Source organism: Macaca nemestrina, chromosome 3 (genome assembly GCF_043159975.1).
Source record: "Macaca nemestrina isolate mMacNem1 chromosome 3, mMacNem.hap1, whole genome shotgun sequence".
In the NCBI taxonomy this organism is placed as follows: Eukaryota; Metazoa; Chordata; class Mammalia; order Primates; family Cercopithecidae; genus Macaca; species Macaca nemestrina.
In genome coordinates this window covers 183,994,497-184,012,061 of record NC_092127.1, presented here as the reverse complement: position 1 = coordinate 184,012,061, position 17,565 = coordinate 183,994,497, and the positions used below count along the sequence as shown (strand labels likewise).

The following is a 17,565-nucleotide window of genomic DNA, read 5'->3' as shown; positions in this document are numbered from 1 at the left end:
TTGTCCTTAAAAATATTCTGAGTCACTAAGGTCTATTCTCAGTACAGGTGATTTAGTAACAGATTCACTTTACTTGCTTCACATTGAACACAAATACTGAACACAAAGTTAAACTGTGAGGTAGACAAAAAGAAAATAAAATTTTGTCAGGTGGAGAGATTCTACTCTGGTCTTGCCTCTTTCCTATATCCTTCTGTAGATTGTGTAGAATCTTCTGTAGAAACCCTTCTATTTTCACTTCTTCAGGAAAAAAAGAGGGATGAGTAATTGTAGCAATGATTGAGTCATAAAAACTTCTGAAGCATTCAATTTACTCTAGGCTAAATTCAACAGAAACTTGTAAAGTTACTTGTTTCAACCCTTGGAGCATTTCTTAAACTCTCCTAAGTCTTTATAATGAACAAGACTAAATCTATTGGCCTCAGTTTCCTGAGACTGGGTTAGCTGATGGCTAAGGTCTGTTTCAGTTAAAAGTCCAGGATGCTACAATTTATACAGTCAGAGTGGAAAAGAATTCCTCTGCCCCTTCAAGTCCAGCGCATAAGGACCCTTTGGTTCTCACAGCATCCTGTGCTTAATACCATTCTAGGCAATTGTCACGCTTTAAAGTGTCACTGTCCACTTAAAGTATCTGAAGTTGGATGGTGTAAGGCATGACTGATATAATATCCTTGAAAGTCATTAACTATTTCTAACAGACCAGCACTGTCCAAAATCTATCAGCAGGGAAAAATGTTTCCTTTCACTTTCAAATATATTCTAAACTAGAAACTCATTTCACCTGAAAAATAGGCTCAGTTAAAAAGAATAATGTGCTCCCTTGATTCAAAGGAACCAGCAGACTGAACAAATACATACTGCAAACCTCTAATCAGATGAGGGTTGGAATCATGTTTGCCTTTGTATTGTGATCCCATCTTATTATCCCCATTTTATACAAGAAATGGAGGCTCGGAAGCTTTTTTTCTTCTAAAAGTCACCCGAGGACCATGAACGCTATTTAAATTTTCTGACCGTATTTCCTCATTTGTAAAATGAGGGTGGTAAAAAATATATATATTGCTTTCATTGGGTTGTGGTAGGGTACTCTTCCTTTTGATTGACAAGAAACCTGTAGGTCAAAGAGGTTTAGTAAGTTGCAGCAGTCATGTAAATAACATGTGGACTTCCCATGCCTCAGCCTCCTGCTTTTTCTCTCCCCACACATGAGAAATGGGCCAAAGGTTTTAAACTTTTAAACACAAGTACCTTTTAGAGAAGTTTGACCTTCAAGTTTGATGAGTTATTTTGCAACATTATGATATGAGAAAAAAATTTATAGATATTTCATCTTTCTGGAACCAAAACCATCTTTTGGAAGACTGTCCTAAACGCACTCTGTTGTACAATCATCCTTGTAAAATGTTAAAATTTGCAATTAGGTACAGATTCTCACCTATGTCACACACATTTTCTTCAGAAGACACAGTAACCATTACGTCTCCTTCCTCAGGGAATGATTTCCTTGTGCTGTTACCATCTCCTGTTTTCTCAGCAGATGCTTGATCAGTCCATTTGCCACTATAATCACTCCTTACAGTCAAGTCCTGCTCACATTTAGGAGCTAACAGAGCTACACTGTAGGTAGCTGGAAGGATCATTGTGTGGGAAGGAGCAATTTTTGATTCTTGGCCAGTAATACATTTGGTGGTACCAGTTTTCAAGCTGTCTTCAGGCCCCTGTTGCTCAGGAGGAAGAAAGGAATGCTCAGCCGCTGTGCCTTGGACAGGTGGCATGTCATCAGCTTTTATAGCACCGGTATTTACTGCTGCCAAATAGTGAACACTGACAGAGGGATCCTTAACCGTCTGCCCAGACGTCTGTTCTGGTCCTCTCAGGTGGGCAGGTGAGTTAGCATTCCCCTCTAAGCCCCTTCCTGCTGAATAACTTGCTGTGCTACTGCCCCCTGCTGTCCCTGTCTCTGGGCTCTTATCTTCTTTCTGAAGGGAGTTCAACAATACATTCTTCTCTTCTGCATTTATGAGGTGTAAAGTGCTCTCTTGCTCTCCTCTTCCTACAAATGGTCCTACTTCGGGGCACTCCTTGCCATACTTCTCTTCCTTTTCTGCACAAACAGCACTTGGATGGCCTTGCCCTGCAGAGGGTTTGTGGACTGATGGCAAGTTGTGCCCCTCCTCAGTGCTCACGGTCAACACAGGACCCGGTTCTTTGCCTTCCCTGACTGGCCCAGGACACCGACAGTTATTCTCAGCAATTAGGCTGGGCATGGGTACCTTGTGCTTGCTCACTTCTGTGGCTGACAGGTCACCATTTCCTTCTGGGTTGTCTGCAGTCAGCTGGTTCTCTTCATGTCTGTCGATGCTGGCAGAAATTGGCACACATTCTGCTGTGCTGGTGGAGATGATGGCAGCATCGCTCAAGTCTTCCACTCTTGTGATGGTCAGCCGATCTTCATCCTGGAGGACAGCACCAATCATGACTGCTTCACACCCTTCAGAGGTGCTTGTGGAAATCATGGCAGTGTCACCCATCTCCTCTGCTGGTGTGACTGAGGCGTGGCCTTCCTCCTGAGGGACAGCACTGGACACTGGGCCCTCACAGTCTTCCACCGAGCTCGTGGAGATGATGGCACTCCCGTCTTTTTCTTCCATGACTGTACCAGCTCGCTCATTTTCACTTTCAACAACTACACCGGAAACAGAAGCCTCACATTCTTCTGCTATGCTAGTGGAAATGAGAGCACATTCATCCTTCTCCTCCTTGCTGGTTGAGGCAAGAGGACTTTCAGCTTCTGGGGATGCACTGGGCATAGGCCCCTCAAAGTCAGCGGTGCTTATCAAGACTGGACCTGTAGCCCTTTCTTCCACTGCTGCAGCAACTGGCTGGAGACTTTCAGCACACTTGATGGTTGTTGCACTGGAGATAGGCACTTCAAATTCTTCCCCTATGCTTGTGGAAATCATGGCACACTCATCTTTCTCTTCATTTCTACTGACAGTGAGTTGGCTGTTATCTCCTGAGACTGCACTGGGCATGGGGGCTTCAAATTCTTCTGTGTTTACTCTGGTACCTTCCATGTTTTCTTCAGTTCTCAGAGCATTTGAGTGACCTCCTTCCACATCTGTAATTGCGCTTACCTGAGGGGTGTAATCATTTGTGGTACTGGTGGAAATCATCAAGCCTTTGCGTTGATCTTTACCCCCAGCTAAGCTATTCTGGTTGGTAATATCATCACTGGCTGTAGTTGCCATGAGGCCATCACACTCTTCATTTTCTACAGAGGTGATGATGTCCTCATCTTCTTTTTCACTTGGTGATGTGTGGGCAACTTCACATTCTGGGACTTCACCAGATATAAGAATATCGTAACTACCCCCCACCAGGCCAGTGGAAATAGTGGTATCTTCAACTTTTTCGAGCTGACTGTCACTTTGATCAGATGCAGCACTAGTCATAGGACCCTCACAACCTCCTGGAACTGGTGTCACTTCATCCTTTCCTGAGACTGCACTGGTCACACTGCTTTCTACAATCCCTTTTGCACTGGAGCAGATATCTGTGTCTTTACTTTCTTTCTCTGTGCCACTCATGCTGTCAACATTATTTTCATTTGCATTCATGATGGCAGCTCCAGCCTCAGCTTCCACATGCTCTAGCACAGTACCAATCTGACTGTCCCCTTCTGCACTTTCACAAATCAATACCCCTTCACTTTCTTCTCCTAACCCTGTACAAGTTGAAGCATGCCCAATTTCATTTCCTCTTCCAGTACTAGTCACAACACCCTCCCCTTCCTCGTCTTCCTCTTTTGCGCCTGTGCTAGTCACAATGCCTTCATCATCACAAGGACCAGCAGCAACTAATGGTACATTAGTGCCTTCTTTGGCTACTGTGCTGTCCATCGCACTCTCTCCATTTTCTTCCGATTCAGAACTTATAGCAAAACCTTCACTGCTATCTTCTGAACCTGTGCAACTTGCTGGCCCCTCTCCATCTTCTGTTATTCCCGTGCTGGTGACTGCACTCTCACCTTCTGTACCATCATTCACAGAACCATCTCCTTCTTGACTGGCACTTGTTCCTGGTGGTGCATCATTATCTCCCAGGGCAACACCTGCACCTGTAACCATGCGTTCCTCCCGGGGCCCTGCTCTGGTTACTGAGCAGATCACAAAGTTATCACTTCTGCCTTCTGCTCCTGTACATGTCACAGTGCCCTCTGTTTCTTTTTTGGGACCCATTCTCATATTTCCCTGGGAGCCATCCACCTCTTCACTGCTTATAGATCCTGCTCTTATTTCTGTCCCAGCACTTGTAACTGCTCCATCACTTTCAACTTCACTAATAAAAGTAATAGTTCCTTCAACTATTTCTGAGTCTCTACTTGAAGAACCATCACATTTCTCTTCAGAGCCTGCACTGGTTACAGCATCATCCTTTTCCTCTGTCACAACGCTATTTACATTGGCTTCGATTTTAACTGCATGTAGAGCCAGCAGGTCTGCTGCTCTGTCCTCAGATTCAGCCACAGCACATTCCCCACTTTCCCCTTCCTTAGTGCTTGTGAGGAAGGTTTCACTTTCAGCAAATCCTTCTGTGACAACAGCCCCGCCTTCCTCAGCTGCAGCAAAAACAGTGCATTCACTGGCTTCTGCACCAACATGAAGAGGATTATTTCTGGAATGTGTTCCTATAATGAGGCCTTCATCTGCCTCAATGCTGGTGCAGGGTAAAGCCACCTCACTCTCTCTTGTTTCTGAAGAAGTAGTTGTGGCAGGCCCAGCCTTCACTGGACTTAAGGTGACATCTTTGTCCTTCCCTTCAGTACTAGTGGCAACAGAAGTCTTTTCTGCTCTCCCAGGCCCAGTTGCCACATCCTCAGTTTGTCCATTCCTTTGGTGCAAAACAGAGGGTGCAGAGCCACTTCCAGCACTGGTGTCTACCTCACTGTTTTCATTCCTTCTTTCAACATCAATTGATATGTCTTTCACTTTACCTGGGCCTCTTTTATGCTTAAGTTTGACAGGTTCAGCATATTTTTCTGTACTCATGCCTACAACACGATCAACAGCAATGCCATCCTTCTTGCCATTCTCTACTGTTGCTTTAACTGTCTGCTTTAAATTGGGCTCTGCATTTAAGTCACTTTCTTTCTTGGCCATGTCCACTAAACCACCTTCTTTGGTAACATTCTCATTTTCCACAATCATGCCCGTTAACTTGCTTGCAAGAGGCATGATTACCTTTCCTTGTTTACCATCCAATAAAGTAGCCTGGTGACCTTCCGGAATGTGTCTTTTGCTAGCGATGCTTGCTTTTGCTGGTGTATCTACTGTGAAACCTTCACCACCTTCTTTGCTGTCACTTGTCTTAAGGACTTCTGATTCCCTAACAGTCAGACTTTGATTAGAGAGAGCAGAGTGATCTACAGGGGAGCTGCTGGCTGTGCCACCTTCTAAAACAGTTCTTTTGTCAAACACAGGAACTACATCTGGATCATAAGATTCCCTCAGAGGCACAATAGTCACTAAACTTAAGGATGGAGAGGAGTCTAAATTTGTGGAATGTTCAAGAGCAGCATCTCCTTGAGCAACATTTTCTTCAGCAGCTGTGTTTTTCAAATTCTTCTGTACCCTATCATTTTCTGATGGGGCACTCAGTAACATTCTATGAACAGTTTCAGAATCTATATTCACTTCATTAGTTCCTCTATGAATGGGTTCTTTCTCCCCAGGGTTGAGTTTGGACACAGCACTTTGGATATGCATTTTCTTGGTCAGGGTGCTTCTATGTTCGGTATGCTTTTCAGAATTACTATTAACTCCTGTTCCACGGCCTGGCTTATAAGCTGGAGCTGTTGTTTTTGAATCTGCTGTGCAAGTTCTCAATTCGTCCTTTAGAACTGTGGCAGAAGTTTTTGGTTTCATATTTTCAGAGTCAATGTCTTGCTGAGAATTATTATTGCGGCTGTCTTGGGTTTTAGATACTTCAAACACATTTTCAACACCTGGCTCAAAATCAATTTCCATTGGCTCTTGTTCAGGGATCAATGTCGTATCACCACTCTTTTTTGGTCTCTGAAGGGAAGAACCGCTGGGAGCGCTCAAAGTGTTTGCTGCTAGCTTTTCTTCTCCTTTAGTCATTTCTTGTGACAAGCTTCCTCTCCGATTTTCACACAATCTTCTACTTAATTTCTTTTCCATGAGTGAACTATTACCTCTGGCCTTTTCATGATTACTGTCACTTTCTTTACCATCCTTGTCATCTGCCTTATTTTCTTCCTTCTTTTTTATGTCTTTACTACTATGTTTCAAGCTCCTGCTTTTGTGGCCATCTGACAACTTTCTCTCAAGCCTAGTGGAAGTGGAGTCTTTATCACTCTTATATTTCTCCTTTGATAATGGTAACTTGGTTCTATGACTAGAATCCTTCTGTGTACTATGTGCTGAAGAAGAAGCAGCCTCTAATACAGGTTCAACACCAGTTTCTTCAAAAGGTTTGTCTTCAACTTTAGACTTTCGCTGTTTTTCTGAGTCATTTTCTTCTGTGTTCTTCTCCTTGTCTGGTTTTGGAGTGGTTGCCTGTTTTGTGACACCTTCTTGTAATTCTGTTTCTCCAACTTTTAACTGTTTGCCTTGACTTTTTGATTTAGACTTCAACACAAGTTTCTCTTCTAACAAGCTCTTTGTTCGTCGTTTCTCCTTGTGAACAAACTCTTCTGGTTTCAAATTACTATCCATGTTAGTGGAGTCCATATCACATTTATCTTCCGAATAACTTTCACTTCTTCTCTGTAATGTGATACCATGTTGCTTGGAACCCAGAGAATCTTTCTGAATTTTAGAATCACTTGACCTTCTTGATTTGTGCTCTGCCTTAGTTTTTTCGGCTGACAAGCGTCTCTCTTTTTTGTTGTTTTCTTTACGAACATTCTCATCTGTTTTTATAATATATTCAGAAACTGGCTTTCCATCTTTGCCTAATACTGATAATTTCCTTTCATTCCTATGTTTACTTTTTCGTTCGGCTTTATCATCTGAAGAAAGCTTGGTTTGTTGACTTTGCTTTTGAATATTTTCCTCTACCTTTAAACCTTTCTCAGAAGAGTGAAGCTCAGTCTCATCACCTGTTTTATGCATACAATCACCTTTATATTTATGTTTCACAGGCAATTTGTCTTCCGATGGAGTTTTCTCTCTTTCAGGCTTCTCCTTGGAGGATTTCACCTCTTTCTTAAGTAGGCTTTTCAAATGTGGTGTTTCAGAATCATCTTTCTTTAGATGTTTTTCATTTTTAAGTATGCTTTTCTGTTTCTGGGGCTCTTCGGTGCAAATTTCTGCACGTTCTACTTGCCTTTTTGCATCTCTTGTGTCAGTCTCTTCCTGTGCCCCCTCCATGATAATAGGGGTAGATGTCCGTCTTTTATGTTCTCTTTCTACTTTGGATTCATTTTTGTTTTCATCAACTACATGCAAAGACTCTGAAAGTCTCCGGGCAGGTTTACTTGGTTCACTTTTTGCATGAACATGCTTCAGCTCTTTTGAAGAAGATATTTTTTCCTTTTCACCATGCTGAAAGAAAACAAAGATTAAAATATGAGAAATACCAAAATCAATTTTTAGATTCAAATGTAACATTTGGGTGCACTTAATATGTTGAGTGCTGTCACATATGTAACATCTCACTTAATTCTTGCAAGCAGCCTGTGTCGGTGTCAAAAACTCACCTGATTTTAAAAAATAGATATTATTAACTTGATTTTAAAAAGCTAAATTCCTCAAAGAACTAACAGGAGTTTACAACAACCACACTTCACAATAAAAAAACTAATTCTAAACAATATGAACACAATTTTATGAGATTATTTCTCATAGAGATTTATCACAAAATAAAGTTAAATACTTAAAAATATGCCATTAAACCATCAGGAAATTGAAGCTCATCATAATTCTATAACTTGACACTCAGGCCTCAAGTAGGTGTGTTAGAAATGAGTTTAGATTATTTCATTCCATGTCTAGTACTCCTTCCAGCATACCACAGGCACTGATTTGTCTATGAATTCTTCAATTCTGAATCACTAGAGCTCACTAATGCTCAGCACTCAATAATAAATACAAGCTAAATAAATGACAGTCCAATGTTCTTTACAGTCAAAAACATAATACATGAAGGCAATTTAAAATTGAAATACACTGAAATATAGATTTCCTATATTTTGATTTAGAAACCTGAAATATGTATGGAAACCTCATGAATTTAGGCTACTTGTACAACATTCTATACACGAAGCTTCAAATGTATGCAATAACTCATAGTAACCATATCATATATAACATATGCATATGTTTATGTATTCAAAAAAGATACTGAGACAAGAGCATCTAAACCTTCCTCCTGGCCCTGTGGTTTGGCCCTAAGTAGGTGATTAATATTAATGAGGGGATGTTGACTAAATCTACTTCAATAAAGACCCACCGACTACTCGCTATAATTATTCTTATGCAAATAATGGGCCAAAGTTCTTAGACAGACCTTTGTGCCTCTAGGTCAGTTTAACACTGCGTCTCCTTAAATGTCAACACAAAGATTAATATACTTCTACTAATAACAGGGTCCAGGTCATAACAAGACCTTATTAAATAGCTTCAAATTAAATTACTCAAAGAACTAACAGGAGTTTGTGCAACCTAACTTCACAATAAAAAACTAATTCTAAACAATGTGAATACAATCTTATGAGATAATTTTTTATAGAGAATTATCACAAAGTTAAATCTTTAAAAATATGTCATTAAACCATCACTATATATTTCTAAATATGCCTTTAATTTCTGAGTAAATAAATTTATGTTTGCTGATGATAAACAAATAATCACTAAACTATTGCTTTTTCCCTCTGGAAATAATAAGATATTTTAGCTACAGAACTATAGATAATGTGGCTTTGTAAATAATAATTTTAAACCAGTGCAAGCAAAAGTTTGTCCCACGAAAATAATCCTGAAAGGGGGAAGAAAACATTGTACATTGCTTTTACTGTTCAAAATGATCAAATCTTGGAAACAACCTAAGCGCTAAAATATAAGGACATACTCAAATAAATTATGGTATCTACATTAAATGTAACACTACACAATCATTAAATAATTAGGAAGCCCAGAAGGTGACATGAAATGAGTAAAATGTTAAAAACAGTTTGCCAGATTACTTGTACTCTAAAAAATTATGTGGACCTGTGGATAAGGAATGAAAGGGAATAAAAAGGATAATTTGTTATAGTGGGGGGATTTTAGATTTTAATTTTAGCCTCCCTTTTTCTTTTTTTTGGTCATTACTGGCATTTTTGTTATTGCAATTATAAGAAATGGGAAAAGAGAAGAAAAGTAGCTATTACCTAGATAAAAGACAAATATATAAATCAACTCAACAAAATGGGCAATTTGGGACATAACAAAATGGGGTTTCAAAAATGCTGAATGTAAGTGACTTTTTATTTAACTTGAAAAAAGTCAAATGACATGCTAAGTTTTATTCCAAAGGAATAAACAGCCTATATCTAACAAAACAGCATTTGAAATGAGGTTTTATTAAGACATACCTCACTTGTTTTAAAGGTTTCTTTGGAATCTTCTTCAGATTGCTGTTTCTTTTTGGAGTTCTCTTCAACATTCCTAAGGGTGAAAGTCAAATATAAAGCATGGATCAAATGTGAAAAATTTTCAGGAAGGTTGAAAACAATAAAAAGCTTTCCTTTACTATAATTTTTATTTATCTTATTTTATTACGATTATTTTTTGAGGTGGAGTCTTGCTCTTGTTGCCCAGGCTGGAGTGCAATCGCGCAATCTTGGCTTGCTGCAATCTCCGCTCCTGAGTTCAAGTAATTCTCCTGCCTCAGCCTTCCAAGTAGCTGGGATTACAGGCATGCACCACAATGCCTGGCTAATTTTGTATTTTTAGTACAGACAGAGTTTCACCATGTTGGTCAGGCTGGTCTCAAACTCCTGACCTCATGTGATCCACCCGCCCCTGCCTCCCAAAGTGCTGGGATTAAAGGCATGAGCCACAGCGCCCAGCCGTTTACTATAATTTATACACTTAATCGATAAATGGAGACTTGTTACATTTCAATTTAAATCCTATCAATTATTGGTCAACAAAGGAGAGCACAATCCCAAATACGGCATGAACTGTTCTTGGTGCTAAAGGAAAGTACAGCCGAAACAAAAATTCCTAATTTGTTGCTTAAAGATGAATGTTTTATGGGCTATAATTACACTTCAAAATTACTATCTTTTGAGTAAAGAGGGAAGTCTTATTTATTCAGCTCAATAAGGATGAGATGCAATAACAGCAAGAAATTTGAGAGCTTACTACTCTTCCAAGTTCTGCAAATTATCAAATCAGTTATCTTGAAGTCTGTGATAAATTTACATAAATGCAACTTGATGGAATAAACAAATTGCAGCCCATGGCTCACAAGACTTCATAGCTACCCTCAAGAGTCTCTTTAGCTTTCTAATTCTTAAAAAGTTAACCATGATAATGCAGTTAACAAGGAATCTGGCTCAGATTCTGGGTTGGGGGAAAATCATGGAATACTGGTAAAACTAAAAGCGTGGAAAGACTGTAAACAATAATTGTAAACAAGTGGTTACTGAATGCCAACAAGAGGAATACTTCTAGATAACTTCTAGAGGATCCATAAACTCTGAAACTCTAGGGATAATTGTTAGCTTATGCACGTACATTTTTCAGGGGAGAGGGTCTAAAGCTCTCATCAAATTATCAAAAAGATCTGAGACACCCAAAAAAATTAAGATACACTACTTAGAAATGTTATAGATATTAACATTTTGATACTAAATACGAAACCCTAAGGTCCTTCATAAATATGCAGTAACATACACATCCTAAGTACAACTCTTTAGTGTCACTTCAACGCCTCTCTTCTGAAAGCACCCAGGGGAGTGTTACAAGGGAAACATGACCAGATGAAATATGTACCTTGAATCTTTTTTTCTCTTTTTGCTTAAGGCTACTTTTTTTTCTAAAACTTTCCGTTCTTTAAGGACTTCTTTAATTCTGGGGGCTTTAGGTTCCAAACTCTTTGTTGATGATTCCTCTAAGTCCACACTACTCCTGCCTAGAAAAGAAGCAATCAATAAAATGTATTTCAGAAAAGTTTTATAAACAGTGTAATATTAATTTTTCATTAAGATTTTTCTGATCATTGTTAAAGCCAAAATGGCTTTAATATTCTTAAACTGTGCTGGAACAGACATAATATTTTGGATGAAGAAGTCTTATCTTTCCTATTTCAAATGATCACATAAATGTGTGTATGTGTGAATTCATATATTACATAGGATTAGTGCGCAGAGGGAATACAATTTTGTTCAATGCAATATTACAGGTAAATGTTTGACATTTTAGTTATCATAAGCATAGATTAATTTCATTAATCACCAGCAAGGGTTGATAACTCATTGTTAACAATCTACTTTCCAGTGATGATCAAATCATTACAGAAAAATAAACTGCTAACAAATGAGTTGCATAAGCTGGTATCTGATAAAATGTTTAATTAAGATTTAGCAATATAATAAAAAAGAAAAATGAATAAACACATGAGATTAAAACGCAAGGAAATCTTCCACATTTGAGAATAGATCCTTTTATTTTATATCCATGTCTCATAAGTAACATAAAAGTACCTGGAAAATAATGAAATATATAAGATAGTTTAAAATATTAAAAGTTAACATGTATACCTTGACTCTTGGTTTTTGAAGACTTTGTCTTTTCTGCTTTCTGTTTTCGTTTTTCTTCAAGTTTCTCTCTATTAATTTGCCTTCTTAAAAGCCTCTCTTCTTTTTCTTTGGCCTAAAACCACAAAATATCCTAACAGATTATTAGGCAAAGGCAGAAACACACTGAAAAACTGTATTTTTAAAAAATTTTAGTTTACCCTTCAGATGTTCTTACAAATTAATGGACTCTGAAAAAATGCACATACACTACATATATATACACACATTTATCTGTATGTGTATACATACATATGTATGTGTATGTTTCAATCTGGAAGTTACCAGAAAAAAATAAACAGTTATGAAAATTTGCCATTACTCTTTCAGAATGCCATTAGTTTAAAGAATGGGAAAGGTATTATTTTGGGAAAAAGTGATTAAATAAGCTGGTTGTTTCAATTAAAAAGACAGCTGTGAAAATATCTATGAACATTAAGTATATATAGGTAGGTGTTTATAACTTTCCAACTATTCTTATAGAAAACAGTTGAAATAAAAATTCAAGTGATAGGCTAGTTCTACAACATATATGACTTGATGGTTATACGCTTGGGACCCAAGGGACTTGGGACTTGCAGCTGTTGTCTTTTACAGCAGAAAGAATTCACAATCATTGTGCTACTCCCACTACTCTTTTCTGGCCCGGAGTGCCAAAAATCCTAAGCAGGTGCATAACTTCTAACCAAGTAACCTTTTCAAGAGATAAGCCTGAAGGGAAAGCTGATCACCACTAGCATTTTGGGGCAGTTTCTTCAAATCATTTTCCTATGTAACAATATTTCCTGATTCTGAACTTTTCATATTTTACAACTTTTCATACTTTAATGTTTCTAAAATTGTAAGCTATCTTAAAACTAACATACATATATAACAATAAGGTAGTAATTTTCTTTAAAAAGCAGTTATTAATTCAGTGGTACATTTTATAATTAGAAATATTTTCGAATCCAAGAAATAGGTGAATAGCATTTCCATCTCAATAGTATGTTAATAGCTGCATACCATATCCTTGCAGGATTGGATCTACACTTGGTTTAAACATTTCCATACTGTGAAGCATTTAGGTTGTTGCCAGTTTCACTACTATAGGTTGAGCAACCATCATCTGAAAATGTGAACTCTTTAGCACTGACATGCTCTCACAAGTTGAAAATTCCACACCTGACTTCATGTGACAGGTGGCAGTCAAACTGTAGTCAAAACTTTGTTTCATGCACCAAATTATGAAAAACATTGTATAGAATAATTGGCAGGCTATGTGCATAGGTATATAAGACACACAAATGAATTTTATGTTTAGACTTGGGTTCCATCCCTAAGATTTCTCACTATGTATATGCAAATATTCCAAATTGTGAAAAATTCCAAAATTTGCAACACCTCTGGTCCCACCCATTTCGGATAAGGGATATTCGCTTGTATTAGTAATGATGACACAAACATCTCTGTCACATGTTTACATCTACTCTACCTAGTTAAATGACAAGGTTCCTACAGGCAAATCCTGTATGTCTCTGCTTCATATGCACACCAGTACCTTGCAGATAAGACTATTTACGTTTGTTAACCTGATGTAGTAGGTTAAAATAACAGAACAAAGTGGACTTACAATGGACTGTCGTCGTTGTTCTACAGTAAGCTCATCATCAGAGTCACTATAGTACTTTGAGTAAAGATACGGTTTGTGGACATACGCATGCCGTACACTTTTTGTTTTTCCTTCACTAGAATCACTAGTTTGAGTTTTTGTTTTATTCTGTTTGTTCTTCTCTTCATCTGTAAGAAAGTTAATAGAAAGAGGAGTATGTCTGTGAATTAGCATAAAATCAACATTATGCTGTACAAGAAGCAAAGGCAAGATCAATTGGAGGTCCAAAAGGGGAACTATTAGGATGTGAAAATTTCAGAAATTGACTTTTAAAGGCTATAATTCATATTTTTATTTCTTAGCTTCTCACACATAAATAAGACAAAGAAAAATTAGACATTATAGTTATTTATGCTGTTAAAAGGAAAATTTCAGACAAATTAAATTTAACAGAGTTTTTTGGAGCAAAGAATGATTCATGAATCAGGCGTCAGAACGAGGAGAGGTTCTGAGAGCTCTGCTTCGGCAACACAACCAGTGGGCTTTTACAGGCTGAACACAAAAGCAGACGAAATATATGACTGGATTGGCTACAGCTAGGTATGTGCCTTATGTGAATATGATCTGGTGGAAAGTCCCTAGTTAGAAGTTAATTGGAGGTTTCTGATCGAGCTACGTTTAATCTCTGTTTTACTATTTAGATTGAGCTTCAGTTTGCCTTTGTAGGAACCCAAGGCACTGGAGCTATCTCAGCCTAAAAGCCTCCATCTGTGCCTCAGTGTTCTCTGGACAAACAATTCTTATTTTTCACTGGACTTGATATTTATGCTTTACCATTGTTAAGTTCAACAAATCCACTGGAAGCTGTACTTTAAAGTAAACTTGAGATTTTAATGACCACCTCTGAATTTCTCATTTAGGGAAGAGGTGGGAATCAATAACTTGATTGAATCAATAACTGGATCAATAACTGGAAGGTAATCTGTTTTGCTTTGACACAGCAAGAAGAAAAAAAGGTAAACAAGGTTTTCATTTCCTACCATGTACTCTTAAAATAGCCATCTTCTTACTTTTAAAATTCCATACATATAAAATCTAGTCTTACCAGGAAAAAACTTAAGAAGACCCAAAAAGGCATCAAGAATTAATTTTAGTTAGGGTAGAGAAAGTGGAGTGTTCACAGGATAGGGAGCACTCTTCCTACACAGGTAACACAGAGCTGACCTCATGAGGACACATATGACAATTAGGAAGTGCTGCTGCTGCTTTTTTTAGTTTGTGAAATTGAAGAAAAAAAAAAATGGGAGGGACTGACACATTCATCTATGGTGTTACAAGCTTATACTTTTTCTCCGCCATGATTTTCTCTCTAGGTAGCCTATCTGAAAGCTAGCAACAAATTTATAAGATGCTCTCTACAGGCAATTGCAAATAAAACTCAGTATTTTTATTACTTCTAAACAGAATTTAATCAGGTGGTAAGAGCAGCATAAGATATTGGTAAGAAGCACAGACTCAGGTTTGAAATCTGCACTAGTGCTCACTAGCTACATGACTGGACAAGACATGGTCTCCCTGACTTTGTCTCCTTGCCTATACCTACTTCCTGGGGTTGTTCTGAGGACTACAGGAGTTATTACACGAACGTCCTTAGCACAGTGCCTGGAAGATAGTAAGTGCTCAGGAGGGGTTATCTGAAAAACAAACTGTATTATAAAGAATTCTGCCTTGCCCAGAGAGGTCTGGCCTTTACCATTAGCTTCTGGGAGGTAATCTCTAAGCCTCTGGAACGCTAGGCCTGACTGGAGTGTTTCAGAGTGCAAAGGCTCTTGAGTCAAGCTAAACAGTCTAACAATGTGATTTAGGGTTGGAGTGGTGGGTCATGGAGTATGAGTTTGACTTCTAGAGGGGTTAGAGACTCAGATCAGCCATGTGGGCAGCCAACTCTGACTACATGCTAGAGCCTTGGTGAGAACTTTGGATCCCAAGGCTCTGGTGAACTTCCCTGATTGGCAATATTCTGCATATGTCGTCAGACATCAATGCAGAGGAAGTAATTCAAGGGGGAACAATTGGAAGATTGAAACTTTCCTGGACTCTGCCCTATGTGCTTCTTCCCTTGGCTGATTTTAATCTGAGTACCTTAACTGTAAACAACCATAGCTGTGAGTATTCCACCTTTCAGTAAGTTCTATGAGCCCTTTTAGCAAATTATCAAATCTAAAGGTGGTCTTGGGGAACCCTGAACTTGCAACTGGTGCCATTAATTGAGGGCAGTGTTGTGGACTATGCTGCCCCCAAATGTGACACACACAAATAAAAAGCATCTTCATATATTTATCTCCTCTATATTTTAAATTAATAATCATACTAGGGGATAGAGTTAAAGAATGAAGAACCAAAGGTTGTTGAGATTTAGTAACTTACCAAGCTTGCCCAGACAGACAACTTTGGAGCTGGGACTCAGAAACAAATCTTCCAACTACAAAATCCCATGCTCTTGCTATTATACCACACAGTTTTTCAGGATATAGCCGTTAGAATATACAAATAATGCTTGACAGGATGCTTCAGAGGCATTATTATGTAAAATGCTTTACCATCTGACGTAATCTCTCCTTCTTCCATGCTATCAGACATTACAACTTCCTCTTCAGTATCTTCTTCAAAAGATGAAAGGTCACTGGTATGAACAGAGCTCACTGTGATGTCTGTAAGTCCATCCACATCAGAATCTATCAAAGATAAATCTTCAAGAGGAAAATAAAACAGAAAAAAAAAATCATCTCGTTATAAGAACATATTCAGAGCTCAATTACTAAATTACATTTAAAATTTTCTGCTTTAAATACGTGTCAAACTATCAAACAAGGCAGAGTGGTTTACAGAAAATACAAAGGCAAAGTAGACTTCTCTGAAAATAACTGAACTATTAATTTACAATGTATGATATAATAAAAAAATGAATTTTAAGTAACTGAAGTATTTACTACCTAATAAAGATTAGGATATCCAACTATGAATTAAGTTGCTTAAAATAATGTATGTGAATAAATTATAAGACAAATTATAAATTCATAATTTATGTTAATTTACTCTGTGAACAGATATATTAGTATACAAAAATACAAATATTTGGTTTTTTCTTAAGCAAAGGGGATTTAAGTTTCCAAAAGTATTAAACTTATTAAAATATGAAGGCAAATTTGATACTTCCCTGATCCCAAAATACTGTTCTTTAAACTTTGTAGATGTTTGCAAGTTTTTATATACCTTCTTTTGTCCCTTCAACAGTTTTAGCTTTATTACTGTTCTTGTCTGAAGGAAGTTTTAAACTCTCTACTTCTTTTTCTTTTGCTTGTTTTTCATCTTTAACTTTCTGTGTATCTTCACTCTTTTTTGAGTGATCAAATTTCTTTTCAGTCTTTTCCTTCTTTTCTTTCTTTCTTTCTCCTTTCTCATTGCTGTCTGGCTTCTTTTCACCTTTGTCTGTTGATTTATTTTTTTGCTCACTGCTTTCCTGTTGAACATCCTTATTTAGCAGAATTAAATTATTATGCTCTTTTGTGTAATTTTTAATTTCTTCAACTGGACAAGGAAGGTCGCTAAATTCTTCAGACTTTGGGGCTGTTTCCAGTCCTTCACCTCCAGAGTCAGCTGTAGATTTTTCTTTATCAGCCATGTCCTCTGAAGTTCTTTCTTTGTCAGTAACAGTATCAGTGGTTGGCTGAGATGGAAGTTTTTTTGATGCTCTCTCACTGGTCTTGGCATTTGATGTTTCTGTTGAAGCCCTAGCAGCACTGGCTTCTTGGTTAAGAGAAGTGATGGTTTCCAGTATCGACATGGCATCGTTGGCTACATTAGCACTGGGCCCAGGAGCAGGAACACCTTAAAGAAAAAGAGAAGTTTTAGAATACATTTAATCAGAAGGAAGATACCTCTGCTAAATCAATACCACACACCACTGTCATCTTTATACGATGCATATGCTGTGCAGACCATCTGTATATTCTTTCAGACTTTCAGGTACCAGTACTAGTATATACCATATTCTGAATTCTCTCTCTCTCTAATATATTATCTTAGGAAGGGCACCATGCAAATCTGAGGAATTGTCTACCTCTTAGAAAAAGACTATATTCTCTAATTATTTTAGTTATTC

The 17,565-nt window shown here is 37.9% G+C and overlaps 1 protein-coding gene across 5 annotated transcripts in view; it reads right to left on the bottom strand.

Annotated features, from left to right (window-relative positions):
- The window catches only part of LOC105487928 (biorientation of chromosomes in cell division 1 like 1), a 59,506-nt gene that overhangs the window by 29,089 nt on the left and 12,852 nt on the right, over window positions 1–17,565 (bottom strand). For all 5 annotated transcript variants that reach the window (XM_011751591.3, XM_011751592.3, XM_071093851.1 and 2 more), the window contains exons 4-10: window positions 16,677–17,291; window positions 16,004–16,153; window positions 13,425–13,591; window positions 11,777–11,888; window positions 11,010–11,148; window positions 9,602–9,674; window positions 1,436–7,571 (exon numbers count right to left, since the gene is read on the bottom strand). In XM_011751591.3, coding sequence (XP_011749893.2) covers window positions 1,436–7,571; window positions 9,602–9,674; window positions 11,010–11,148; window positions 11,777–11,888; window positions 13,425–13,591; window positions 16,004–16,153; window positions 16,677–17,291 — 7,392 coding nt within the window. The remainder of the gene's footprint in view (window positions 1–1,435; window positions 7,572–9,601; window positions 9,675–11,009; window positions 11,149–11,776; window positions 11,889–13,424; window positions 13,592–16,003; window positions 16,154–16,676; window positions 17,292–17,565) is intronic.